At 43.8% G+C, this 26,424-nt stretch overlaps 1 protein-coding gene across 2 annotated transcripts; it reads right to left on the bottom strand.

Moving 5' to 3' along the window:
• Window positions 1-252: 252 nt before the first annotated feature.
• On the bottom strand, window positions 253-26,424 carry LRRC8C (leucine rich repeat containing 8 VRAC subunit C). Of its 2 annotated transcripts, none has more exons than XM_027882917.1 (3): window positions 26,314-26,424; window positions 8,828-8,969; window positions 253-6,375 (listed from the first exon to the last, which is right to left on the bottom strand). In XM_027882917.1, the coding sequence occupies exons 2-3, from the start codon at window positions 8,963-8,965 to the stop codon at window positions 4,105-4,107; spliced, it is 2,409 nt and encodes an 802-aa protein (XP_027738718.1). In that variant the 5' UTR covers window positions 8,966-8,969; window positions 26,314-26,424; the 3' UTR covers window positions 253-4,104. The 2 variants fall into 2 exon arrangements, with proteins under 2 accessions (XP_027738718.1, XP_027738717.1); XM_027882916.1 differs by lacking the exon at window positions 26,314-26,424 and adding an exon at window positions 23,385-23,414.

Raw genomic sequence — 26,424 nt, 5'->3', positions numbered from 1 at the left:
CCGGAGCGGGGGGAGCTGCTCCATCAGGGATGGCTTCTTTCCTGGCCACTGCGCTGGTTTTCAGAGTGAGGGGACGGAAGGAGGTGCACAGGAAGCGAGATTGTGCGACTGTAAATCCTGTCAACTATAACGATGTTTTTTTCAAACATATTTTCCTGATTTCCCTCCCAAGGGACCAAACCCAAAGTCTGATCTTTAGGTAACCCAGAAACAAAATGTTTCCCAAACAAATAATCACATTGCAGTCTGACATGGTCATTATTACAAAAGAGCATTTTATTTCCATTTTTTTCTGGGTGCACTATATTGCAATGTAACACTATGCAGGTCTATTATCATACTAAGATTCTTGCTACAGAATTAAGAAGTTTGTCCATTTGGTCAAATTTCAAAGTTTTTCCTTGGCATTCTTACAGGACTCATCACCACTTAAGCACATGAATTACTGAAGTGCCAGAAATATGATATGAGACTTGGAACAGGCGCTTCCCAATCAGAATTTACAAAAGTTGTTGGGCTGGATGGATGCATGAGGTCAGCACAAATATCCACCCTAATTCTGACAAAGGGGGAGATGCACATTTCACCAAGTAGATTTACTTTTCAGGCTTAATGTACTATTAAGGTTGTCTTCTTACTTTTGATGCAATCTTTGTCATCTCTGCTTCCATTACCAAGGAAGATTTTTATTATTTTTGAGCAATAGTGAAAAACCACTTTGCTTAAAATACTGGAATTGTAATAATTGTTAGGCACGTGATTAAAGTAAGTAGTTATATAAACTCTTTGTATATATACAAACCATGCCTAAAGTATTATCCACAAAATGTCCATCCATTTTAAGTCAAATACTATCAGTCACAGAAAAGTCTAGTATGAATTGTATGTGAATATACATATGAGCAGTACATGATTCACTGAGTAAATATGGCACTTTTACATATTTTCCTGGATGTCATACAGAGTTAGGAAACAATCTTCTCTCAGCTGACACATTTCTAAAATACTGCAATATGGGTTTGGAAAATACTCCCCAGATTAGACAGTAAGAACTTTAGAAAAGTCAACAATGCAGCTACCTGAGTTTGTTTCATTAAGAAATTAACAGTAATGTGATATTTTATCATTCACTGCAAGCCTGAGGGTTGTCTACTCACAAAAGCCAAGCTGCCTAACGCTGCTAGAGATAAAACAGCACAGCTCTCCAAGCGCGCGGCTCGGCAAGACGATGAACTGACCTAGCACCTCCAAAGTGACTTATCCCGCTTTCTCCTTGCCTAGACCCCAGCTGCAGAGTCCTGTCTCCTTGTTACTCCCACCCTAATGTCCGTCCAATCCTTTGGAGAGCTGATCCAGCAGAAAATTAGTCCCTTTTTTGAACTGGTATAGTTTTCTGCTGGTTTAAAAGGTTGATTTGTCCTGTGGAGGGATCAGATCAGCACCAGACCTGTAAAGGTACAGGAAAAGCAGCAGGAATGTGCTGGCAGGAACAGGGAACATGGGAGGAGGAGGAAACTGCCCCTTTTTTGTGGCAGTGAGCTGTCAGACTGAGGAAGGTGTCTCAGCAGACCAAACCCTTGGAGAAGATACAGTTATTAGCGTGAAAGTGCTTAGACCGGTATAGTTTATTCCTATCAAAGTGAATAAAGATATGCCAGCACAAGGCACTTTATACTCATGTAACTGTGTCCACATGAGGGGTTGCACTGGTATAAATATAATCAGTAATAAACAAAACTCCCATATCCCCCTAAGTGATGTATTTACAACAGTGTCATAGAGCAAATCTCCAACCTTCAGTTATGAGGTGTGCATCACCTCCATTAAGAAAACAGACCACAAATGTCACGTGGAACAACATCAGACACAAAATAAATTAGGGATTTAAAATGCTACATCTAGGAATATAAAGACTTTTTAAAAAACTTTAAATGTAATCCCATATTTCAAATGTAAGTAAGAGAATTATACAGCTCCACCAATTACTTGGACATTTCAAACAGTTTACATTCATCAGGGACAACAGCACTTTGGTTAACATAATTAGGTTAATATGAGAAATGAAATGTTTCTCTCCCTCCCATTACATCAAAGTGAAATACATTTAGAATATATACACTGCCAAGCTGTTCCATTAAGTGCATTCCACACAAGTAAGAGTAGCTCTCGCGAGAGCTACATCAGTTATAGGTCTTCCGACAGAACTAAATCCAACCCCTTTAAAAAGCTTGATTTGATTCCTTCATGCCTGACCCATTTTTGATTAATCACATGGATCTTCTCCAGAACACATCCAAGCACAAAAAGTAAGCCTGACTTGGTACTGTGGCAAGCCCACATACCAGATTGCACAGCACATCCTGCGTTAATGAGGAAATTCTCATTGTAGTTTGTCTCCCCACCTTTGTAAGTCAGACTCTTAAAACAACAGTATGCTTTTGTTCCAAGCTCAAGAACTCAGATTAACTGTAGCTCAAGACACGCAATGGCAATTAGAAAACATTAAGAGCAACCAATCTGACAACTGTCAATTATTTTACATAACTTCAAACAATCAGCAACTCAACCTCTGCAATTTATGAACAACTGCCTCCTAGAGAAACAAGTACTTATTCCTAGATATTCTTGCAAAACATTTATGCAATGCCTGCATCTGACTCAAATATGTGTTGTATAGGATGAAGAGATCTCCTCCCAGCAAAATATTTTACCATCATATGGTTATTTTTGATTACCTTAAATTAGCTTGCAAGCAGCACATCCCTGTCAAACCTGACTAAAAGAAATCAAATGGTTGGATTAAATAAACAGCTGAACATGGCTTCAGAGGATAAAGTTCCCAACCTGATGCATAATCATCAGAGATTATTATGTTATTTTAAAAAGCAGACTTCCAACTGTATGATTTCCAATTTAATTACTATCTGGAAGATGAAAATACAGCTTTCATCACTGTCCTTGGGTAGGCTGAGACTTGTGAGAAGTTAATATATTCATTTAATCTCATTTTTGCAAATCTGCAAATGTTCCTGTGCTGAGCTTGGTTTTATGATATCCAAGTTCAATTAAGGAGCATATTAGATACTATTTCCTTGTCAGAAGCTTTACAAACTAAACATGATTGCACTTTTTCTGGATCCCATTCCTGCAAGGTGCCAAGCAATCTGGAGGGGAAGAGAACTGAGGGGGGCAGAGGGCACTCTCTCTTGCAGGACTGGGTGTTTAGGGAAGGATGGGGTTTTTCAAGATAGTGTTTCATCTCCCTGGGTTGACATTTCCAACACAGTGAGTTCATTCCACCCCTTCCATTCAAGTTAGTAGGAATCAGGCAGCCACATCCTTTTGCACTGTTTGGAAAACCTTCAGCATGAGTCATTCTGGTGCTGATTCCTCTGTGAACTGTGACCTTACTCTTCCTGCACCAGAGAGGAAATCGCAGTCAGTGCCTCCAGCTCAGTGCAGACTATGAATGGACAGCTGGACTGAACTTGCCAAAAGGCCCTTAAGGAGTTCTGCACACTCCCTCACACCTATTAAAATACATAAAGAACCTTTTCTACTTGCTTTGACCGTCTGAGAAAACCATGTAATAATATAAAAAGGATTGTCAACCCAGATTTGATCTTGTTAGATGCTGAACACCTTCTACTGCCACTGAAGAAAAGAAGAAACAAGGCATTCAACACCTGCAGCACCACCTGTCGAAGACCATGTCCTAAGGGATTAACAATAACCAGGAAGACAATATAATCATCTATTACTAACTATGCAACCCAAAGCATACAGCTTAAACACAGTTTCCCTGGTGGGATTAGGAAAGGGAAAAAAAAAAAAAATCAGCAGATAAATCCATTTACTTTTACCAGTAAAAATTAAGTTATAGATGCCCTTGTTCTCAGGGCAAAACAAAAATATCTTAAAACAGTGAAAAAATATGAGAAGAATTTATTTAAAAATATATGTACTCCTTACTCCAAATTTGTTTGTACAGAAAGGATTTGAAAAAGAAAAAAATAACGACAAACTAAATGCATATTCGGAGTATGCATTCTCTAGAGCATATTTGGTAGAAGTGTTATTTCTGTAAAACTGAGCAAGAAGAAGTTATTCAGCTTTCATTTGCTCCCTGACATCAGAAGGCAACGTTTCAAACAAGGTGTCCTCTACAGTGAAACCAGTCCGCTTCAGAGCTCTGCACTCACCGAGCTCAGGTGGGAGGATTTCAAAGTGATTGCCTTTAATATCCAAGTAGGAGAGGAACACCAAATTACCAATTTTAGGTGACAGGACCGACAAGTTATTTTTCCCAATTTTCAAAGTCTTAAGTTTTTTGCAAAAGTATAGTTCATCTGGCACGCTCTCCACTTTGTTGCAAGTAATGGAAAAATACTGTAAACTCTGCAGAACTCCTATTTCAGGTGGGATAAAGCGAATGTCATTGTAGGACAAATCCAAGTATCTGATTTTGTTGCATAGGAATAGGTGGGACGGAAGAACCTCTATTTTGTTATGGCTGAAGGAAAGCCGCTCTAGACTAGTGAGTTTCTTTATATGCTCTGGGATGTACGTTATACTGTTGTACCACAGCTTTAGAATTGTCAATTTTCGCAGATGTTGAAAACTTACTATTTCTTCAATGGATTTGAGGTTGTTTTCCTTCAGATCCAATTCCTGAAGACTGAGAAGGCTGAAGACAGCATGAGGTATGCGCTCTAAATCACAATGAACCAATTCCAGCTGTGTCAGATTGACCATCTTCTTCAAGTTGTTGAGCATCACTAACTTTGTGCCATCATTATGGATGCACAATTTTTGTAGGTGACTTGAAACATCGACTGCAGATTGAGGGATTTTGGACAAATTACTTTTTATGTAAAGAATTTTCAGGCTTTTAAGTTCCCGAAAAGACTCCAGTGTAATGTTTTTGGAAATATCATGACTTAGGGAGCCAATTAAATGGAGTTCTTCCAAATTTCTGAGGCCGTACATCCAATGTGGAAGTTCTCTGATGTCATCAAACTTGACGCTCAAGATCTTGAGATTTTCCTTCAAAAAAGCCAAGGCGGCACTGTGGATCTTCACGGAACACTGGTGCAATGAGAGCTCCTGGAGATTATCCAGCTGTGCAATGGTTGCTGGTATCATTACATTATTAATTATTTCAAGTTTTAATGACTGCAGCTCAGTAATTTCAAAAACTGTGTCTGGTAGTCCAGAAAGCATGAAAAGCTGTAGCTCCAAATGGCTATGGGAGTTTGTCTGTAGCCTCTGTCGCAGTTTATCTGCAGTCCACTCGTTGTTTAGGTTCAGCTGTTTCAGCTTATTTTCACTGACTTCAGACAGGAAGACAGCAAACCGCTTGGAATAGAGAGGATCATACTGATCAATCATGTGAAGCATAAAAGCGAAGTCATTCTTGACATCTGGGATATCATCAATTCCCGTCTCTTGCCGCACATATTCAAAAGAATATTCTTTCAGTGAACGGTAGAACAGCCAGTACAGCGTATAAAGGCATGTGAGGCCATAGATGCTTACAAAGCACAGGTAGCAGTAAGAAAGTTTAGAGAACAGATGTGCCATCGTGTGATTACAGCAAAAATTCTTGTATCCTGTCATGTCTTCAATATCAACATTACAGACTACTGTAAAATTAACTTCCGAGACAAGTGCTGTGTTGTAAGCAATAATAATAAGGAATTTAATTACCTTAAGTACAGTCTGGCGAACGTACATGACATAGAGTATATCACCCTCCTCGACATGCAGTCTAAACTTCTTCACCTTTTCAAACAGTGCTTTGGCCTGTTCACCTTCTTTCTTATCTAATGCCCCAGGTGTTCCCTTATCCACAACTAACTTCTCAGGGATTGATTTTAAAGACTGTGTCTTGACCAAAGTGCCTTCAGTGCTCGGCTGAGTAGTATTAGACTTGTTTATGTTGTTCTTCCTGTTATCTTTCTCTTCAGAGTCTTCCCCCGACACTTCGGATAAAGCTCTTGTTGTCCAGGGAGAATCAAAACATTTCCCAAGTATTGAAATGAAGTGTTCAATTTTTGAGCTTGATCCAGGGAATTTGAACCAAAAGTTACTACACAGCATGAAGACCAGTGTGTGTATAAGGACAAGGTAAGGGAAGTACTTGGCATACCAGTGCAGAGCCCGTTCATAACACACCTGATTTATAAAGCTGTATTGCTGAAGGTCCAAATCAGTCTTCAGTCCTTTCATTTCCATTGTAGCTGGAGGGGTGGATGGCTTCAGTGGCGGAATGGGGGTTGTATCTGGGATGGTGGTAAACACATTTGAACTATTAGATTGGTTCTGGCAAGGCTGTAGGCGCTTTGGAAGGCATATTATCTTGTCTTGCATGACCTGAAACACACAAAAAGGTATCTTTTGAACTGATGTACAAACAATGGTGGCAGCACAAATGGGTAGCTCTCCTTGGACCTCCTCCACCTGTCAGGCATTCTTCCTCACAGTCTGCTACTTGGCCCCACAGGCTGTGCTATTATTATTTCCAAAAAGACACTTGTTCCATATGCTCAAAACTAGGTCACCCCTTTTTATCTACGGTTAGCTTTCCATAATTTGAATAAAAGCACACTGAGACAATCCAGAAAAAGGACAAGTGTGGGTAATGATTCCAGAAAAGACCAGAGATCTCCTGCATTGCTCTGCCCAGAGACAGACTGTTATTGCCAGGTGTATTCACCCTGGCTACACAATGTTCTGAGATAGCTTAGGCTTGAAAAGAGCACAACCGTATTCCTGTGGCCGTACTCTCCCACTGCGATGACTCATCACACCAAAAAATGGCTGACAAGGGGCTAATGGGGGCATATCTATGCTGGACAATTAATGAACTTCAGTCTCAATAAAGACAGGTAGGGATAATTCTTTGATGGCATGTGCATGGACATACATTTTATTCAGTTTCTCATACATATACAATAGAGTCCTCATAGAATCATAAATTATCTGGGTTGGAAGGGACCTTAAAGATCATCTAGTTCCAACCTCCCTGCCATGGGCAGGGACACCTTCCACTAGACTGGGCTGCTCAAAGCCCCATCAACCTGGCCTTGGACACTTCCAGGTATGGGGTATCACCAGCTTCTCTGGGAACTTTAACCTGTTCCAGTGCCTCAACGACCTCACAGTGAAGAAATTCTTCCTAATATCTTGGCAGTCCTACCACTACACACTCTTGTAAAAAAATTCCTCTCTATGGGGGACTTTTGTAGGATGGACTACACACCCAGGCAGAAAATGTAGCTCTGTCCTTTAGTCTGTCTATAAACAAAAAAAAAGGCAAATTTCCCAATTTAGGCTGGTCATCCATGTTGACAGATGGAGGTCAGAGCACCTTATGGGACCGACCATCCTTGGTTTAATTTGGGATAACAGATCTGAGTTCAATGCAAGGCTTTCTATAGGTCTGAATTTACAATGCTAATCCGATAACGAGCTCTGTTTCTTGCCTTGAATGACTAACTCGGACTGGCCCAAATTAAGAATGTGTGTGTAGTGTAGATGTATTTTTTGACATTGTGGTTGTTGGAAGCACTAAATATAAGGTATGCAACAAGAGCTACCAAAATCAGATCCTCCTGGATGATCCACCCTAGTGCAGAGATGCTGAGATAAGACTACATGTGATTTAAACAATATCAGTGCTGTAACTGTTGACACATCAAAAACTCCTGTAGTTTATCTTTGTCTGTAAACACTATTGTGATACACACCCTTACTTACTCCTTGGATTTGTGGATCTGGCAATAAGTTGGAATAAAAAAAACCCCTTTATATTATTTCAGTGTTTCCACACATTATTTTCCAGCGTGCTTTATCCAATCAAGCGGGTAAACTTAAAAATAACCGATGATTTACTTCATGGGGTTAAGCAAACATGCAGCAAGAATGCAAAACTCAGCCCTTTATAAAGAGATTTTTAACCATGAACATTGTATCTTAAAACTGAAAATACTTGTGAATGGAGAATACAGGCAAAACTACAGTTGATTTTGTGTGAAAAATCTTGGGTCATATAAGTGAGAAAATTCCTCTGAAATAAGAGCTCTGTCAATGTGTCCCTTTAGTTCCATTTCAAAGTCATGCCAAGAAATGTTAGATCCATGTTTGAACCAGTTCGTAACTTTATCTTTTTGTGGATTCAACCCAAACAGTATTTTTTTTCTTTTCTGCTTTTGTCTCTTTAGCAAAACGTAACTAACAGTGATTGACAGTAATCTCAACTGTTTACTTTTAAGCATCCTCAGAGATGTTTTGGAATGGAAGAGATACAGTATTAGCTGTGGGTGGTGTTAACAAAATAAGCACATTCATTTCAAATCTTATGCTTCAAAGCATAAGGACAGAAAGAATATTAACATTTGCCAAATAAAGAAAAACAGAAATTACAAAATTTCGTTTTCCAAACAGCAAAATGGTAACAAATAGAACTTAAGTTGATGTTATGTTGTGCCATCTTATGTTATGATGTGATGTTTTGTTATGCCAAACTGTGGTGAAAACATTGATCTAGGCACCAGCCAAACCAACAGCTCTTATCTTAGCTGGCACGGCTCCATTCACTCTAGTGCAATTCTGCTGACTTACAGCTGCTGAAAGTCTGGTCTGTGTTATTTGAGGTTGCTACCTAAACAGCTTTAATCCTGGGACCAGCAAATTTTTGCTTTGTTCGTGGGGAACCCAAGAGATCAAACAAGGTGGGACACCATCCTTCCCAGGCCCTTCCTCATTTGTGGTGTTCTTTCACCACTGCTGAGCACCCGCCACGCCTCCGTCCCGCTTGATTTACCTGTAACGTGCACCCAAACACACCGATCATCAGCATGGCGACAGAGAGATAGTCCGTGAACACATCCCACCAGGGCTTCAGCACCCTGAACGCCGGCTGCTGCTCCGAGAACTGACGGAACTCGGTCACAGGAATCATCGTCCTGCAAAAGAGCAAAGCCAGCGCTCAGTCTCCTGCAGCTCGTACCCTTCACACTGTGAGTGCAAGTACTCTCTGAGGTTTGAAAAAACCCCCTCTGTAAACGAAAGTCCCAGGAACTGGCACAAAAGTCTCCAGCTACTGCCCAAGCAGTCCCCTGGACACCCCACCTCAGAAGAGCTCATGCTGCCCCTATGGCAGCTCCTGTGAGGAAGGGAGAGGACTGGGCTCCTGTCTGTGCAGGCAAGCAATTCCCTCTCTGCCTTGACTCAGCCATCTCTCATGGGTCAGGCCTTCTGCATCCCTGAAAATCAGCCCATTCTGTAGACAGAGATGTTCAGCCTTGATCTCAAAGGTCTGGCTAAGATGCTTGTCATGCATTCAAATTTCACAGGCCCTTTAAGCTATCATGTTTCATTCACTTCCATTTTATTCATAGTGGTTTCAGGGAGGCTTTGGAATATTTTTGTACATACTCACTGCAATTTTAAATCTCCTGTGTTTTGAGTGCAAGTTGCTAAAGTGCTTTAGGTAACCAAAATACAGGCAGATCAAGGGCTTTATCTTTGCTTCAGATGTCTAGGTTTACATCATCACCTCCTCTGAAAAATCAGCTAGCACATGAGCATGTACAGGCAAAGCAACTGATTTTAAAGCCTACAGCATATTGTGTAACTGAATCCCTGAGATCAAACCAGTACTGAAACTCCCTAGGAAGTTACAATGGAAAGATAAATTCGCATGGAAATGTAACAAAAATACTCCCAAGGGCAATTTACAAAATTTAACTAACATCATAAATGCCCACCACAATCACTTCATATCACAGTAATATTAGAAGTCTATAATCCTGATTCAGCTGCACACTGGGACCCATTAATGTTGGTTTGATGACATCCACCCGTGCACATGCTTAGTGATAAGCACACACTTGCTGATAGGCTGTCCAGGGACTTAGGGGATTCAGTTCATTCAACGCCAGGGACGGGGAAGGGAATGATTCAAGCCCTAATGGCTGCAATTCATCACAAGTGTACAGCCATCCTAAGAATTAATAACTGACCACCACTACATTGGCCATACTTGGTGGAAGGATGTTCACTTTAGCACCTTCTCAGGAACTGCTGTGTGTCTTCTTGCCCAGCTGATCCTCAGGAGATACTGTAGTTCCCAAAGGCATAACGTGATATCTGTAAATATCCTGGGGAAATAGCAAGGCTGAGGCTTTGCAGCTCTCTGAGTGAGTAGCATAAAAACTTTGCAGCTCTCTGAGTGAGTAGCATAATAACCTTTATTCCTTTCCCCCTCTCCTCTTGCAACCTTCCCGTATTGCTTTAAGCACTGCTTGGCCAGACGGGAGAATCTCTCTCAGCCTGCTGCCCTTCTAAAAGCTGTGCCCAGGATGCATGCTACGATGCCAGATGGAATTGCACACACCTTTTGCACAACTGGCAATCCTCAAGAGAAAAGCAGACTGTCTTCCACAGATTAATAGACCATCCCTGAAAACGATGGCAATGCAGGCCTGACTCCACACAACCAGGTCAGGGGCTTGGCATCATCCATGCCAACAGGCCTGAATTGCTGCAGTGCTGGCAGAGGAATGCAGCATTCGTTATCAAATGGCAGGCAGCCAGGAGCCACAATTCTGCTTTTTGTGTGCTTGTCTTGCAAATGTTAGCAGATGTATTAGGGAAGATACACCTCTACAGCAGAGAACAGCTGAGGTAGCTGCTGGGACAAATCTTTGTTGCCTTTCATTTTTCTTTTAGAAATAGTGGTGGAAAAAATGGATCCCATAAATTAGAGATGCCTCATGTAGCTTTAAGTACATGCCCAGCACTCGTTCAGCTGAACCTCTGCTGGCAGCTCCCAGTGGCACATGAGCTGAAGAACATCATGCATGATCTCTCCTTCATTCCTGTATGCATTTTACTGCCACTGGTAAGGAATTACCCTTCTCTTCTTTATTTCCATATAAAATGCAGGTGACTGAATAGCTGCTGGTAAGCTTTACATTTTTTTTTTCCTATCGAGTATTGAAAAACTTAGAAAATTGTCAAAGCAATACACTAATGCAAATGTTAGCTAAGCAGTTGCCATGCAACAGTCCTGCTCAAAGCTTTGTAGCACATATACCACTGCTGGCTCAGGTTTTGAGGCCAGCTGGCTGACTGGAATGCCATCAGTACACCCAAGAATACCTATCAACAGATTGCTTTAAAATCACACTTTCTTCCCACCCCTGCAATAATGGCTTATGAGTGCTTTTTCGTATTCTGATGCCACAGCCTCTAGAGATCCTATTTGTAAGATTTTTTTCTAAAGTATAAACAATTTGAGTGTCAGGTAAATTTAGAATTATGTTCCCTAGAGTGGAGATTCTCAAGAAAACACAAGTGCTCACATGCACTAAAGCATGTGGAGACCCAGGCCATGCTGTTTAGACATCTAACCAGCTGTGGATCTGAGCCACAGCGTTAGGAAAGTTGGCAAGACTGAAACAGGGGCAGTGCCTGACAGCAGATGGGACTGGAAACTATCCTGTGAATTACTGTGCAGGGACAGCTTTAAAGACCAAAAATTATTTTGGCTGTTGGTTTTCATAGATTTTATGATCTATTTTAGCGGTCTTTGTCGTATTATATATTTACTTTATTTCTTCTAAGTGATATGTGGGGAATTGAGATGAAGGAAGATAGTTTTTGGTAGCACAAACATATGGCGCCTTGATCCTTGCATAGCGTGACTCCTCATTAGCAGAGTGCACATACTGTTACCCTGATTAATGGGCCAAGCAGAGGGAGAGCTGCATCCACTCTAGAAAACCTATCTCTGAGGGTGGAAGGTTTGCAGTTCAACACCAGACATCAAAACCCATCTGCCACTAATGTCTTCCCCTACTGCTAAAGAAAGAAAACAAATGTTACTGAATGATGGCAATAGTACTGCACATAATAACAGTAAATAAACTGACAATGTCTAATGACAGACGATATTTTTTAGCTTCAGGGAAAACAGACATTTACGAGAAGGTTTAAATGGAGACTGGATGTGAATAAGTAGGACAGCCATTTCCCAGCGCTCACTGGAGGAACCCTATTGCTTCTCCCCTTGCTGCACTAACAGTCCAGAGAAAACACTGGAAAGCAGTGCAGAGCAGCCTAGGCTTACCAGCATTGCTGGCATCTGCACGCAGAACAAAATCACACCAAATCACTTTTCATTTGTCTCCCACTTCCCTCTAGCTTCTTTTCCATTCTGGTCTGTCCAATGACTGAAAGAACATCTATTAGCAGCATCTCTGAGGCCTCAGAAAATACACAGCAGGTCCACATAGCTCAGAGCGATCCTGAAAAACCCCTCCTGGCCATGTCCAGAGTCCGGCTCTTCCTCACTGCGACACCCAAAGCTGCATCACTGCCACACTCATTTATAATCACACGCAGAACTGGTCTGCATGAAATAAAGTGGTTCAGTCAATTGCCCTGCCTTGCAATTTCAGCAAACCAAAACAGGGATGCTAATAAGTCCCACTGCAGTCCAAGTCACAGCAATCTCTGGGACAGCACACCAACTACTGTAGTTTCTCATCTCTTCTTGTAACAAGGAGATAGAAGTTCAACATTTCAGTTGGTGAAAACCAAGACAGCATTACTAATTTCAGTTCAGTCCAGTCACATTCAAAATGTTATTTAATTGCTCAATGCATTGTAGATGAAATGAGGAGTCTGACATTGTTAAATATTATTCTAACCTGCTTTACTAGAGTTGGATTTTTTTCAATTAAAATTAGAATTTTTTTTTTTCTCTTGCATTTCTAGTAATTCTCAGTCTCTAGAAGAAAGAAAACCGTACATGAGATAAATCATCTGGTATTCAGCTACCAGAAGGAAATAAAAAAGGAACTTGGATTAAAAAACAGTTGGACTGGCTGTTAAGCAATGCTGCAGAAAAGAGGTGTGGGTTTGCCAGATTAAAAAACCACCAAAACCAAACCAACAAAAAATAACAACAAAAGCCCCCAAACAAAAAAAAAAAAAAAAAGAGGAGAGAAATTAGTAGTGTTTTTTACTGTAATTTTAAAATTTCTATGAAATGTAGAAAACTCGATGAGTGAAAATGAATATGTCATAATAAGACGAAATGTCTGAATCCAGGTGCAACTGTGATACCTATTCCATCAGAAAACCTATCCCGTAGGAAGCAGCTAATGCATGGACAATTAGGAGCAAGACACAACAAATTAATGTGACCTAGGAGAGCTAAGAAGAATAAATAGATCCAAGTAAAAGAGAAAAGTATTGGAAAAAAATTAGACAATAAATCAAGAGATTGAGTCAAAAGATGACTGTGAAACAGCTGCACTGTGGAGCAAACCAGCTTCTCAGCGATTGGTTTACATCAGAGGGAATCAAGGAAAGCAGTGAGGACAGTTCAGAAGTAATGACAGCTCTTGCCAGTGCAGCTAAAGAGAAAAACGAGGCACCAAGCAATCCACATGATGTGCACTGCAGAATACAAAGGAAATCAATTCATGAGCTTCCTGCCCACTGGGAGCTCAGAGGGTGCTCGGGCACACAGCCCGGGGGTTTCTGGGCAGGGACCGCCTTTGCAGAGCTGGTGCCAGAGGGACCGAGCGGCAGCAGGGCTGGGGTCAGCACTGTGTCAGCAGGGCCTCTGTGCCACAGCCCTACAGCCACCAGCAACAGCAACCCAAGAGCCCTGCCCAGCCACGGCACAGTGTGCCAGGCTGGCACTGCTCACAGCTAGGGCTCTTCAGTGCTGTCCCAGCACAGCCAGCAAAGCCCCGGGGACAAACCCTGGCCTTGGCTTAACGCTTCATAGGTGGGCACTGTGAGCTGCTCACCGTGAACTGCTCACCACGGCTCCGTATCCACCCAGGTTCTGTGCCCTGCCTTGCAGCAGGGCACAAGGGACCCCAGTCAGAGGGAGGGCCGACCGTGCCAGGAGGGCAAACACCTGGGGACGTGAAAGTTGATACACCACATACATCAAGCTGTATTCATCTTGCATCGTGGGAGACACTTCACAAAGCAAAAACATTAATGCTCAGAGAAGTGTCCCTGCGGTACTACCGTGAACAAAACCACTTCTGGTTTCTAGTATCTTCCAGGCCCCAGGCTCGAACTATTGCTAGGTGACAGTTGCTATTTTTAAGTGGATTCTCACAGAGTAAGACTCTCATTCATTTTATGGAGCGTAGCTGTGTGGACTGGCAGCAGCCCCCAGCAGAATTACAGGGTACATGCTGCTGGGAGCCCTCTGTCACTGGTGAACAGCACCGTGCCGCTCCCACTCTGCCCCACCTCAGCTTTCAAGGTATAGACTGTAGAGACACAGCATTAAAAAATCACACTGAGCAAAACACAAGGGAATAACTGGGAGGCCTTGCCTTTATCTCACCAGCAGCACACCTGACAGCATGCATTCCTCACTGAGGCAGACTCTCAGCAGCTCCTACCACCGCTCCCGACCATGGCAAGCTGATCATCAGGCTGCCAGAGAGCTGCCAACTGGTCTGAGCCCTTCCATAGGCAGTGCTCGGTATCACCCGTGGGCAGCAGCCAGACAATGCCCTGGCTATGGCCTCCTTGCCCAGCAAAACCAAAGGGCCTCTCTCTGTGCCTTGCTGACCCTCACCTCACAGAGAAGCAGAATCACTGCTTCTTCATGTGCTCAGGCAGTAGACTATGACTTGCCAGAGCTGTTTTCCAAGCTACAGGTATTTTCATCAGAAGTCAAGCCCTTTGCTACATTGTTCTTCCAGTAGTCAGGTTACTCAAGCACATCACCATGCATTGAAGCGATCAGTATCATCCATTGCTTGTTTTAGGGGAACGACCAAAGCTGCGCACCAGAATCAGGGCCCCTGAATGTTGGACAGGCAATAAACATCCAGAGGGTACTGGTTTGGCCAGGGCAGGGTATGAATTACACATCAGAGGGAAAAATGAGGAGTAATATAGCTGAAGGAGAGAGAAATAGCAACATTTCAACTGTGAAGCACAAAAACTTGGTGAGATTTCTAAAGCTAACTAGAAAAGGTGTTTAAATTATTAGCCAGCTGACATTTAACCATATTTTCCTTACATCCCATCAATCCTCTTCAGATGTACGATCAGCACCACCACCTCTGAAGAGCAGCATACAGTCCAATCAAGCTCCAGATGATATGGACACAGCCTTGACCCCCTTGGCATGAGGAAGAAACTTTCCCCTTGGCATGAGGAGCTTTGGGCTGGTGGCTGCAGGACCACAACTGCAGTCCAGCTGAGTACAACAGGAAGGGTCAAGGCTGAAATGTCCTCAAAAGCCAATTCAGACTGGGGCTGCTTGGTTTTTTACACCAGAGATCTACTGAAAGGAGAAAAGGCTAGGCAAACCCTGCCCTCCTGGCTGTTTAAACATACTGCATACACTAGGATAAATTATGAAATGCCTTTTGGGAACAGCACGGCAGGAAGGTCTCTGGGTTGGTTCCCATACATGATTTATTGCATATTCATCTTCATTACAGGAACAGAGCACAGCACATATTTAACATACAACTGATTTGTGACCTGACAGCAGGGACTCAGCAGAGCCCAAGCGCTGTGGCTGCATGTGTAGGGGCTGCATGCCACTGGGTTTTGTCTTACACAGGACATGGCACTGCACACCCTGAACACCAGAGCCCACTGTCCTTGGTTGTGAACATTTGTTACTCTGCACAAATACCATAAAGTCACCTTTCAAGTGTTCTGTGCTGTTTGGCCTCGGCCACCGTGGGCCAGGAGGTGAAATCAAGCTAGAGTGTTTCTCAGCATGGGGCCTGAGGCTGCCCTGAAACAAAGAGTTTTCCATTCCTATTTTACCTGATTTGGAACTGCACACTGAGACAGGCAAATATGCAGGGGTGAGTGAGTTTTGCAGTCAGGTTCGTGGTGATGTATTCTCAAATAGGCTATTTAAACAAAATCACTGGTCTCTATAGAGCCTCAGAGCTTAGAGCCATCATCTCGTCGAGCCAGAGCTGATAGGCACAGCCTGGCATGAAAATGGCTTGGTGCTACTATCATCAGTCATATATTCTGTTGATTTTATCTTTGCCAAATTAGGTGTGACTGGGTTCCCAAAATGACCATAAGGAAAAACCTGTGTAATTTAAAAAAAAAATTGAACAAAGATCTAGTCAGCAATTGTTCAAACCATTCTAGAGACAAGATTAGGGGAACAACACTGGATGTGCACACTGCAAAACTTGTGGTATCTTATTTAAAACTTCCCAGACCCCCCATGCCCCAAAATTAAGCCTGTGCACCAGGAACACAGTTTTTACTGCTGTGTGAACAGCTGCCTATAGCCGGATAATTTATAAACCTTTGGAAACTGTGGGTTTGCATGTGTCCTTTGATCTTAGCAGCTGAACACTTCATCTTCAGCATGTGTCCAGGAGCCCCTCACAGCTCCTGGCACTGCCCATGCTGGCACTACAGATGACAGACAGCAAGCCTGCTTCACTTCATCACCTAACCAGGAGAGGACTAAAAGTGGACCCAGGGACAAGACACCAGGTCTGGGAAACTGAGATTAGACTAAGGGGGAAACACGATGATAAGGGCTGGAATTAGTAACTCCTAATTCCCAAGAGGTTGATGTTCCTTCCTTATCTGTGTATTCTCACACACATTGTACATGCAGTGAAATAACTTCTGAACTCCCCTGACATTCAGTTTTGGTAATTATTGTGCTATATGGTTGTACTGGCCAAAATGCCCAGCATTTTGGTAAGTGTAGGTGCTTGGTCAGTTCCCATGTAACATACGATAATAACTCTGCTACTGACTACTCCTTGTATTCGAGGCATTTCAGGAGAACAATTTCCCTGTTAGGCTTTATTGCCATTGGTGTTCCCTGTAACATAAAATTTAATTTAAAATATAATTTATAAAAAGGTAAAAATTTTTTGCCTGGAAAAACTACTTTCAACACTGGCTCCTGTTGCCTCTATTTCAAACGTGATGGCTTACTTTTTGTTCCATTGACTGCACCCAAGATTTTCGTAGGAAGAAATACCATCATTCTGAAGTAAGAAATACAAACAAATGATGCTGTTGCCTAAACATAAATCCCACGTTAAGGAATTGGAACAACATTAAAAACAAACCATTTTCATCCAAACAGTTATTTTTAAAAGTCCATGTGTTTACTGTATTTTCAAACAAATTCATCTCCTCGAGGCTGAAGCTGGTGAGGAAATGTGACCTGGAGGAACAACAGAGCGTGAGTCAGGAGTCCCCACTGGGACATGGCCACGGACAGCCTGTGCACGCCACATCCACCAACCATGCCATCATTCTCCAGCGGCAAAACAGAAAGGTATCAACTTTCTTTAATACCTTTGGTGGGAAATATGAATGAATAGTACTATAAAATCATAACATACTGCTTTTTTCCAGTTTTCTGCAGTGGCTGAGTCTAAACTGATAGCATGTCAAAACTTCCCTGTGAAGCCACTGAAGTTAATTTGATTTCATACTACACATTACCAAAATTAAATGTCCCAGGTGGTCCTAGTTTACAATCTGGGGAACAGACCAAATATAATCAGCTCACAGAAGACATTATTCCAGCACCCATAATTTGGTGGTCCTGCAAAACCTGTGCAACTCATGCAGTGTTCACAAGGGCTGCACATGCCCTGATGATGATGAAAGGAGGCTGGCCACGATCAGACTGTCTGCTGCGTGACAGCCACTCAGCACAGCAACGGGCTTTTCTTGCCAGGTGCACTGACAGGAGGCAGCTAGGTTGTGCCACCTGAACTCCAGCAGAGTCACAACCCTTCTACTGGAAAACTGCCCTCCGTTATGCCAACTACCACAGCTGAGCTCCCCCAGAGCCCCAGCTCCGCAGGACCACAGCCGTGGGCAAGACGTCAACAAATCACCGGGGATTTAGTGCTTGAGGAAACTGGAAAGGGTGTAACTTCCAGAAACTAGCTGAATATCTAGTCCACTCTTTTCCGAGTTACTGAGGCACACATTACAAGCATCAGGTATGTATGTAGGTTTCAGCTGCCCCTCTGCTGAACAGCCAGGAGAGAGCGTAGCGGACTCAGAGGCAGCAGTGAATCCCCTCTGCTCTGCTCTTGGCACCATCTGCTGTGGCAGCGGAAGCTCAAAGACCTGAATCAGAACTCGGAGGAGACATAAAGGACATAAAGAGGAAGTACCTTTACTAAACTGCATTTCAAAATATATGCTGCAATTTCCACCTACATATACAGTAAGTGCTGCTTTGGCAATGAATCCCAGACAATAACCTTCTTGTTTGTTCCAACTGAGTCATAGCACTTTTTCACGTATTACACACCAAAAAGACTTCCTATTGTCAGCAGCTCTTTGACTTCAGCTTGGTTGGACTGAAGACAAAAAAATATCCAGGGCTAGATTCTGCCAGATAAAATCTCAGTGAAATCGAGAGGAATTCTTTCCGTACCAAGCACATGGGCCTGTGCGGAGATTTGGCTTTGCTGAGCTATTCGTCCAAAACTAAAGTACACTCCATGCATTTCTATGTCAAAGACTACTTCAAAGGCAACACTTACCATTTTTCATCTCTGGGAGTAACATTCTTAGTTTATCAGGGCTATCGTTCAAGCTGCCAGCCCTCTTTCCAGAGCTGCAAAATGGTTTTAATGCGAGTGTAAACCTTTAACAGCAAATCAAAGCACTGAGCAAGAAACTATCCAGTAAGTGATATTTTAGTACTCCTGAAATATGCCTAAATGTTTGAGAAAAGTAAATTCAAATCAAGTTTTAATCCAAGTTATACCATGTTTTCCACAATTTTCCAGTATTTAATATATGCAGATAATGAAGACAGAAATAATGCCATAAAATATCATAGTACAGACAATATTACACAAATCAGTGCCATTCATCATCAGAGGAATAGTCAGGCGCCTCAGGCTAATACAAGTGCTCATATTAAAAAATGTTCAGCTGATATAATTAAAAATTAATTCCTAATTGGGACAGGAAGCACAAAAGCTCCATTCTGAGTCTTAAGCAGCTCAACCATCTGACAAGTTAGTTAAAAACATTTTATGCAGTGATTGAGCCAAAAACACTAAAGAAATGCCTGTTTTCGTGATTTGTGAGACTTTTCATATAAAGAATCTTTTCTGCTCCCACTTGCATGCAACACAAAAGAGCTTTCTAAACGTCACGATAGTCTCATAATACACGTGTCCCTCTCAAAACGCCTGGATAAACATACAGGTATTCTCAGCCTGAAACAGCTGATGGATTTTCTTCCCCCCAAACCATCCTTTGTGACAATAAAAATAAAGCTCATGGTCTCACCCATACTCCTGAAAGAATAAGAAAGGCTAACATAGATAAACTCAAGTAAATCAACTGGATGTGACATAGGCATACTCAAACACTAACAGCTACAGAAACAGAACTGCTCTTCATAGACATGGACTTTTTCAGGACAGTGTCCAGTCATGGACCACCAAAATGGGATTAGCTCTAACCTCGTTCCACCAAAGAGTCTGTTGATGCATAATAAAACAGAAAGAAAGGCTGTTTCCATCAAGCCTAAACTTTGTGAGATCAAAGCAGTTGCTGGGGGGGATTCTGACAACACAGGTGTACAGATCTTTGAAATTATGTGATCATGGGTAAACGACTGCAAAGAACAAATACTCTTTTAAATCACATTACACTTAACAAAGGGTTTTTCTGAGAATACTGTCTGTGAACACTGGCGAAACCTATCTACCTCTGAGACAGCTCATCAAACATTCACATCAACTGGAAAATGAGACCTCTAATGGTCCTTGCTCCGAGCACCAAATCTACTTTCTGACAGCCACCTGCACTTCTGAGCTGTTGCATTCTGCTGTAAGTCACACATGTATCAGGATCTCACACTGCTGCATGTTCAGGGCAGGGCTTGACCGGTGCTCTGCTTTACCATGTGCTCCAGAGCAAGCGATTAGTCCAAACTCCCACCTTCCTTTCAGTGACGAGTAAATAAAACAGGAAATGTTCTCAGCACTTCAGCAGTCTTATTGCTGGCTTACTGAAGTTAGTATTCCCTTCAGTACAAAATCACTCTGTACTACTGCCACCGAAGGGAGATGTGAGCTAGCCACCTCCATTTTCAGCAGATCATAGGTTAAGCCAGGATTTGAAATTGATATAAAAGGCTGGATTCTGCTCACCTAGAAGTCAATGGAAAAGCTAAAGCTTACTTTGACAGAGAGAAAAATGGATTTTTAATAGTACTGTACAGGACCAAATGTTTTTTACATATTCCGGCTCAAATTTAGTGGAACTTTATACACTCGCTGTAACAGCAGTGCTAGCAAATTTCCATGGAGAACTCTGCCATCCTACTCTTCGGGGGAGGCCTTTGTTTTACTTTAAAACCAAGAAAAAACATGTAATGTATCTTAAGGCAGGATTCTTCCAAACAAATGGAAAATATGCAAAGCCCATGCATGGCACTACTTTTTAAAGATCTGACCAGATCAAACACTAGATTGCAAATCAGTTCTTCATGGGAGGAGGAGACAGTGTACTCAACCTCCATATTGGAAAGAAAATCTGAAACAAATCTCATCCTGGTCCAAACCTACAACTCTCTGGATGATATGGTTGTAAACTTAATGCTCTGTCTAATTAGCTGCTTGTGTCAGGCACTAAGATGTAAAAAGAAGACAGTGCAGGAAAGCTGATCCAGGGTCTGCCAGGTTTACAGACAGCTCTAAGACCCTTTGCCTGCCTGGGGATGGGACTGCCCTGTGTTATGAATGAAAGCAATGGAAAAAACGGCATACTCACACGTGGCTAAGAGGCTGAATCAAACCTTGTATCTTCCTAGTGGAAAAGAGATCCTTGAAACAAACCCCAACAAAAGTCATTTCACTATTTGCATCAGAGTTTTGCTGCACAAAATCCCTGGGCAAACAGCTAAAGGATGAAGAGGAGAGGAAAGTTTCCACTATGTTGAGCATGTGAAATCCAACACTTGTTAAGATTCTTCTGACAAGTCATTTTGGAAGGAGAATGGCTTCTCTGCTTCACTAAGTATAAGTTTTAAAGCATTTTGAGGTTGTCTTTTTTTGTCTTCTGAGGACAATTGTTTAATTTTCAGTGTTTTCTTTACTATATGGCCTCTCCCCCGCCCTTCACAACTCTGTGACAATGAGGACAGCATCTTTTCAATAAATTTTCTCCAAGAGGAAAAAACTATATAATTAAACTCTAGCTCCTGTTATTGTGAATTGTTTGGGTGGTAACAGATTTTTTTTTTTACTTCCCGCAGCACTCAAAAAGCCTTGGGCTGGGAAGTGCCTTTCTGATGGTGAATAGGGGCCACTTCAACCAGTTGCAACTGAGGTCAATGGACAATCAGGGGAACTGCTCCTCCCAGCACTCTGACCCAGTTCATTATTTTGGGTCTCACTGTGTTGTCCCTCTGGCGCTAAGGCCACCTGAGTATTGTTTAACCCTCGGCACTGCCCAGCCCGGATGCCTCCCCCCTCTTGGTTGGAGCTCCTTACTGTGGGCCTCAAAAGCCAGACACCGAGGTGGGATGAGGCTGCCTCAGGAAATCAGCTTGAACTGGTACAGGAACTGACTGTAAGATAGCACCAAGCACTGAGGCAAGGAACTTGTCAGAAGAATTCAGCAGTCTCTGGTTTTGTTTTCCGCTGAAAACCAGCACCAGCCTTTTCCAATACTGGGCATACAAAGCAACTAGATTTTTAGGTTTTCCGTCAGAAAGCTTCTTTCTAAAAATGCGTACAAGAGTAAATAATAACAAATAAAGCACACAAAGTTATATTATGGTAAAACCTCTAGCAGGGCCTGTTAGTATTCAGAGTGGAAGAAAACAGCATCAGGGGTGCCACAAATTTAGCAAACTCATAAAGCAACTGGAAAAGGAAATGATTCAGAAACCACAGGTGCTCAGCACCAGGCTGCTGCGCCTCGCTGGCAGCCCTGGGACACAGGCACTTCTGAGACAGCAGGAATCCAAGGCCAGGTTAAAATTAGGGATCAACTCGGAATTGTGCTCAGTCCAGCTCTCCATGCTGATCTGCACCACAGAGAAAAACAGGTTTTTCCAGGAGAAAAACTCTAGGGGAGTGAGTGCTACCCTCCTGACTGCTTTCATCATGCCAAAAAGAAAAGTAAAAGCAGGTCTAATACAGCAAGAGGGAAGAGAGGAAATATACTTAGCTGAATTGGGGAGATTTTTTATTATTATTTCCAATGTTGTCATCTTTTTCTTCACTACCTTGCAAAGCACCTTTCTTTCTGCCTGTCCAATCTTTTACACCATCATTGAAGCCTACAGTGCTCTGTGGGAACAAACATGTACATGGGGCTCTTCCAATAGTGGTGCTTATAATACTGAGTCTCTCCTAATTGGAAGTACTTATTCCAAGAGTAAAGAAAATTAAAAAGCCAAGCCATAACTAACATTCTTATCTGAGCAACAAAATTCCTCATTTTTAAACACTTTCATCCTCATGAAATACTGGTAGGATACATTCAGCAGTCTTTCATAAGCCTCTCATTTTGCTTGGTCAACTGTTTCCAGTGAACTGGACAAACCGCATTTCGTGAATAATGAACAAAACTGCCCATCACTCCGCGACAACGCAGAGTCAGTTTCAAAACGATTTAAAATCAGGGCTTTTTTATTTATTTAAATCTCCTCACCAACAGAGCCATGGACCCGAAGCCTCGCAGCTTCGCTGGGGCTGCGCTCCCCTCCCAGACCCGCCAGGACCCTCCGCTCTCGGAGACGCTGCGGAGTCCCCGCGGTCCCCGCAGCCGCTGTGCCCGCGGCTGGACCGCCTCCTCACCGCGCTGCTCGCATCCTCCCCATAACGCGGCTTGGTTTTCGGGGAAAACACGGCCAAGGGCTTTCCCCGAGCCGCCCGTCTCCACGGCGACTGCCTCCCTTCGCCACCGCCCCCTTGCCGGCCCCGCGCCACCGCCCCGCGGGGCACCCCGGGGCCGCCCGGCAGCGGAGCGGCCCTGCCCGGTAGGGATGTGGTGGGATGCTTGCGGCGTGTGGGGCTGCCCGGCCGCTTCCCGGCGCCCCTTGGCGAGGGAGGAGACGGCGGTGATCCCAGATAAAGTTTGGCTCCCCCGGCGCTGCCCGGGGATGGGGGCGGCACCGCCGATGCTGCCGCGGGCAAAGCGGCGCCCCGGCAGCCGCGGGTCGGGCCAGGCCGGGCCGGCTCGGTCTCTTCTCTTCCCCCCGCGGGGCGGCTCGGTCCCCGCGCGGCCCCCCGGGGCCCCCTCCCCGCAGCGATGCCCCGTCCCCGGGCGGGCAGCGCAGCGCCCCGGGAGGGGCAGCGGGGCGCGGCAGCGCTTACCTGGTGCGCGGCCGGGCGCGGGGTCACGGGCGGCGGCCGGGCGGGAGCGCGAACATCCCGCGGCGCCGTGCGGGGCTGAGCGCGGCGGGCAGGGCCGGGCCGTGCCGGGCGGGGCGGGGAGGCCGCCCGCCCGCCCGCCCGCAGCCGCGCTCCGCCCGCCGCGCTCCGCCCCCGCCGCCGCGGGGCCACGTCTCCGGTCTGACGCACGCGGCGGTGCCGGGGGGCGCCGGCCGGGCCGGGCCGGGCCGGGCGGGGCCGGGGAGCCCCCGCAGGCGGGATGGCCGCGCTCCGCCCGCACCCGCTCCCCGGGGTGCCGCTAACGCGGCCCGGGAGCCGCGGCCTCGGGGAGCGGCCGCGGCATCCCCGGGCGGGGGAGCCTTGGCACGGACGGGCTGGGCCGGGGGTGGTGCCGTGGGAAGCAGCGCCGGGCGCGGGGAGGGAGCTGCGAGTCGCCGTCTCCGCGCGGGCGGGACGGTGACAGCAGAAATTGTGATGGAAAGATCTCGACCTCAACACACAGGGCCGTGGAACGACTATAAAGAGACCAGGCTGTAAAGCACCCGGGATTGCATTAACAATGGAAAAGTGTCTCAGAGAGTGACAATTGGAAACACAAACTTCTGGCCCAGCAATTCAAAAAGCGCAGTCTGAAAACTGCTGCTGAAAGAAACCACATGTTTAAAGAGGCTTTTGCCCAACATTTCCAGAAAGATTTATGTCTCTAGCAGAACGAAGAGACAGGACAAATTCTGCATCATAGGGATGTACTTGCCCTCCAGTAACTTGCCCCTAACCTTAGGGGTAGCATGTGTATCCCCTTAGGGACAGTACAAGTATGTAAACAAGGAAATACAAATATATAAGCCCACTGGGGAGGAGTTAATGAAAACAAACACAACATGAGGCATCACAGCTGTTTTGCTGCAAAAATATTAACTGGGTTGGGATGTTAACCGAAGGTCTGCCAGGGATAGCTGTGGGTAATTCTGACTTCGTGTACTTTCTGACCCATCCGCTTCAGGGACTGCTGAGGGCAGACTCAGGTTCCTCATTTGGGAATCGTGGATGTGATTTATATCTGTGGGAGTTCAGCTCATCGTTTTCCTAAAGTGTTTGCTTAAGTGCTTTGCTGTGCAGAGCTGCTTTTCTCAGCTGAAGCCTCGAGGCTTTCTGAGGCCCCTGAAGAAGTGAGGGTCTGAATCTGACAGGAGCTGGAAGGGGTTGTCATCACAGCTCCCTCACAGTCCTTCAGAACTGCAATATTGCACCATGATGTAATTTTAAGTGTTAGCCCCATGCTTTGTGGGATATGGCTAAAGAATAAAACAGGACAAATAAGCACAGTTTCCACATGGATAAAAGCACTGAGTTTCTTTTTTTTTTTTTTTGAGCTAAAGAAATAGTTATGGTGACTGCTGTGTTCATTTTATTGGTTTCTTTCCATTACTCTTAACTCCTGGCTGCAGCTTAAAAAATTCCTCCCTCTCCTGGATGGTTTCTTCTTTCAAACATTTGGAGGCAGTCATTCCTTTCACCCTTTCGTCATCGCTTAGCTCATTTAATCTTTTCTCATAAGTCAGTCCCTCCCGTTACCTAATCATGGTGCTGCTTTTCCCTGAACTCCCCCTCAGTTGCTCGTTTATTTTATGGTGATATGGTGGCCAGTAATCCTGCCATTGTTAACGTTTCCTGTTGTGGACTTTTGGGTTATTTTTGTTCAGAGCTGCTGCAGGAGTTGGAGGACTGAGCTAAGCTTCCCCTGTAAAGAATAATTACAGGCAAGGTCACTGATACTGCAGTAGGAAACATGGTCCATGGATAATTATAGCTGGTGGGTCTGGGGATGGAGACTTAGAGCAGTTCTGGTATATGAGCTTCTGGTGGAAGAAGGCCCAAAAATACATGTTTGATAGTAAACACACAATTGCAGTTCCAAATACCTTTGCTCTAGTGGAAAAAATCTGCTGTCTACAGAAAACTGTAATTTATTTGTGAATTTCTGCATTATTTTCTTTAGGACCATCTAGGCAGGTGAAATTGGAAGTGATTTGCAGGTGTTTATTTTACTAAAATGGTAGACAACAGTAACTGGATTCAATCACCTGTTTGACTGCAGGTTTTTGACATCCTTTGATTTTGTTGTTGCCTCTTTTTCATTGACTCCAGAAAAATGTGGGATGGGTCACATAAGAAACCCAGGGTTTGAGTGCCAGAGCTCTGTCTATACTTGGAAACACACCCACAATGAAAATGCTTTTCATCAGTCATCTCTCCAACAACTGTTGAAAACAGCATAATCTGCTAACACAGAAAAGCTAAATTGCTTTCAGACGAAGCACTGAAAAACTGCTTCTGTGATTTGCTTCAGCTCACATCCAAAATGCATGATTTGACAGCTCTAGTGCTTCTTATCTGCTTGAAGTTTCTGTCAGAATTTATCATTTTCCGTAGTTTGCTTTTCTATAGTTTTACATTTTAACCCCTCTCTCCCTAGATTAGTGTTTTTGAAATATAAATTTTAAGTGCACCAGATGTTTAAATAATAGCAGTACACTGGAAATACAGACTTTTAAAATAAATTGCATGGATGCTATGGGCTGACTCTGTGAAGGAGAAGCAAATCTTCAGAGGAGGGTGAAGAATACAGTTATTTCATAAGCCTGCAGCATTTTCTAAGTACTAAAACTTGCTTTAATCAGAAGGAAAACACTGAAAGGTTGTTTAAGATCATGAGCTCTTTTGTTGTTCCTAATAAAGAGGAGCCACATTCTGGTATGGTTACAATGAAAGCAGTGCAATTACATCAGGGAAGAATTTGGGCCAACTAGTTCTCTCTAGAGAGGCTATTGACAGCTGTCCCCACGTATTGATGAGAAAACAGAGCTAAAGACATAACAAAAGAAATAGGACTAGCTCCCATTTTTCTGACCTTTGGCTGAACTGGAGCTCCTGGATTTGAAGGATGCTTTACCTCTCTTACACTTCTGATCATCATTAGGTTTTCTTCAGCGACCTGTCTGAAAACATCTTCCTAAGTGAG

This window comes from Empidonax traillii, unplaced genomic scaffold (genome assembly GCF_003031625.1).
Source record: "Empidonax traillii isolate 1590-97213 ecotype Southwest subspecies unplaced genomic scaffold, ASM303162v1 scaffold114:size1751661, whole genome shotgun sequence".
NCBI lineage: Eukaryota > Metazoa > Chordata > Aves > Passeriformes > Tyrannidae > Empidonax > Empidonax traillii.
This window is presented reverse-complemented; position numbering and strand designations above follow the sequence as displayed.